A 3,061-nucleotide genomic window follows, 5' to 3' on the forward strand; every position below is an offset into this window, starting at 1 on the left:
CTTCAATTATCCCCTGTGTCATCTATCTTTGCAGATGACCATTTTAATAACCAAAGATTCCAAGCTCGTGCTATGCTAATGATGGTGACTGGAGACCATCCAGCTCAATGCAAGATTGGATCATGTAAAGAAGGTGGTCAATGGCAACTACGAATGTGGACATGCAAGCAATGCTAAAGAAAATGATGTGTGAAGATAAAAATTTCTTGGGTCTCATGTATAAGTGTATTATATAATTGATTTTATTCTAAGTAGGATTTCTTTTAGTTTTGTATTAAACGTATGCTCTTCTATATAGATGGATAACTTTATATTCGGGACAAAGAGGTTTGAAGGGTTGCAAGATTATATATCCGATGAGGTGTATTCTCTTAGTCCACATAAAGATTTGATTTTAAGACTACTATTTTTTGAATTCTATGTGATTTTGATAGCATATTATAAACCAGGATTCTTATAATACAACAATGGAGGAGAATAATTATTCCTTTAATGAGCTACTACATCATGACACATCAAAAAGAGTGAGAGCCATAAGAAATCAAGAAGCGAGAGTATATATGACAAGTGAAGACAAGGTTTGGTTGAGTTTTTCTTTGTATATGTGATAAGTTGTCAATATTTCTTCTAATATTTTGTTGAACTTGTAGGATCCAATGTTGAATTTGGCTAAGTATACGAATGAGGTTTCAAGAAAAAGTCAAAGAAAGAGAAAGGTAATGAAAAACTTACAAAAGTTTTCTACTATCTCTTTGTACTCCTATTTTTTTCCTCTTTCTCTTTTTACTTTTGTGATTATTAATGCTAGTTTTTGGCTTGTTCCAAAGATAAGTGAGAAGATGAAAACTCACTTGGAAGAAAGAAGTCACCAAAAGGGTGAAAATATTATACCAACAACCATTTTAAAGGTATTGTTAGATAGATGTATAATGTTATGATTCTCCTATTTTTAACGTAATGGATTTGATTTTTTTATTTTTAACATGATGGATTTGATTTTGTTATTTCAAATACGATTTAGAACACATTGGAAAATCAAATGTAGAGGCATCATGTGAACCTTTACAAGTAAGTGATATTATATTAGAGAAATTTATCATTGATAAGTTTATTATTTTGATTCTTTTTATTTAGGTAAATTGAATATGCTTTAAAATTTTATATTTTTTATTATCATGAATGTAGGTGAGCCACATTTCAGAGGAGGATATGGAGACAATCTTATTAAAGTACATGAGAGTGCATACAATCCAAGACATGTACTTTTCTCTCAAGAGTACATATGTCAATCTAAAGAAGGAGAATATCAGTTGCAAAAACTCCTCAAAGGATACGAAAAGGCCTGGGAGTGACATTATGATTCGTGACATTGTGCATTGGCTTATTGCCAATAAGAAAGTCAAATTCAATGCACAATCCACACCTATTAGTTTAGAAGATGTAGACATAATTCCATGACATTTAGATAATCTTGAAGTACTATTTATTTTAAACATGATGTACGTTGACTACTTTTGGCTCTCTTTTTAAATATGCAAGACTTTTTTGCTTAATCTTTGATAAATAAAGAGATTTATATTTTATAATGCTTTATAGAACTACTTAATCTATTATGTTGTAATAAGTAGTATATTAGCACGATTCATAGAACTATCTAGAGACTAAGCTGCTACTAAGCATTCTCTATATAGAGATACAATGGATTCACTATATAATTTCCTAGATATTAATAAGGATATCTAGGAAAAGTGCAAACTAGGAAAAATGTAACAGTTTCCTAGATAGGCTACCTAGAAAATACAATGCATGGATTTCTCTACATAGATAAATTTACATATATAGGAAAATTTTTCCTATGTAAGCAAATTTTTCTATATAGAGAAAATCTTCCCACATAGGAGATTTTTTCCTTTGTAAAAAAATTTGTTATATAGGAAATTTTTACTATATAGATAAATTTTCCTATATAGAAAAATCCATGCATTGTATTTCCTAGTTAGCTATCTAGGAAAGTGTTTCATTTTCTCTAGTTTGCACTTTTCCTAGATATGCTCATTTATATCTAGGAAATTATATAGTGAATGGTTTTTTTTACTATATAGAGAATGAACAAAAGTGCCTTCGCCACCACAGCTAAGAACGAATTATGGAATTTATCACCGTCCATGGAACCCCAGTTGCAATGACAAACAGCATAGTACCAACCGTGACCCACTCTCAGCTTTGTCAAGGACCCCTGAAACCTTTTTGGCTCAACGGGATAATGTGGAGACCCTAGCGCGAACTATGCCAGGATAGCATGCTCTTTTGGGGAGAAAAAAACCAACCTCTCACTACTCGGGAAGCTTAATCCAGCAAGCTATGAGGACCATCATTCTTATCAAACTCCCAGCTTCTTCTTCTCCTTGGCACAGCTTAGCACCAAATGCTTGCACTAGCACTGGAACCCAGAAGCTGTTCTTCTTTATCAACCTTGACCAACTGAATTCAGCCACAAAGGCGACGACCCCTACCCTGTACCTGAGACTAGGACCGTCCGCCATTGTTTGAGTTTTAAAGTTGTTAAGACTCTATCACTTGGGGAAGAAAAATTCAAGCTCCTTACTGGCTATAGAATCTTCGGGTGGCTTTATTCATGGCTCAAATTCAACCATAAGCAGAGAAGGTAGATTCAATTCTCTAGGAAGATGGCTAAAGCAGACCAGAGGGAATGAGAACTTAGTAGATGTCATTGTACGAGCAACCTCCACCAATGAAGAGATTTCCTTACCAATCAGACCCTTAATGACTTACTAGGCCAAACTCGTGCTAACTGTTCCTTAGTCATTTTTGATGACACTAAACAGGGAAAAGAAGACATTGCTCTTATTTGGATAATTCATCTTTCTATGGAATGACATCTAGTAAATGTTTGGCAATTGGGAAAGACAAGCTCGTGTACAACCAACAGGACATTCCTGCAGAGGTTAGTCAGCTATTTTCGGCATGAGGACGTGCTGATTTCTCAAGTTGGGGAGAGTGTGACGTCCCCGCCTCGCCCCCTAAACCGTGGGACCAAGGT

General features: G+C 34.4%; 1 protein-coding gene across 1 annotated transcript; it reads left to right on the forward strand.

The window, feature by feature from the left end:
- Positions 1-500: 500 nt before the first annotated feature.
- On the forward strand, positions 501-1,458 carry LOC147614405 (uncharacterized). The gene is made up of 4 exons (XM_086780345.1): positions 501-578; positions 651-716; positions 828-908; positions 1,186-1,458. Exons 1-4 carry the CDS (start codon positions 561-563, stop codon positions 1,456-1,458), a joined length of 438 nt encoding a protein of 145 aa, XP_086636471.1. The 5' UTR covers positions 501-560.
- Positions 1,459-3,061: the final 1,603 nt, after the last annotated feature.

This window comes from Cibotium barometz, chromosome 42 (assembly GCF_041138505.1).
Source record: "Cibotium barometz isolate CiBa-2024 chromosome 42, ASM4113850v1, whole genome shotgun sequence".
NCBI lineage: Eukaryota > Viridiplantae > Streptophyta > Polypodiopsida > Cyatheales > Cibotiaceae > Cibotium > Cibotium barometz.

What these genes read in the sequence shown, in the direction of transcription:
- LOC147614405 (XM_086780345.1), top strand. An exon ending in AAAGTCAAAGAAAGAGAAAG is followed by an intron (nt 717 to 827) that starts GTAATGAAAAAC and finishes CTTGTTCCAAAG; the next exon opens with ATAAGTGAGAAGATGAAAAC. An exon ending in TACCAACAACCATTTTAAAG is followed by an intron (nt 909 to 1,185) that starts GTATTGTTAGAT and finishes TCATGAATGTAG; the next exon opens with GTGAGCCACATTTCAGAGGA.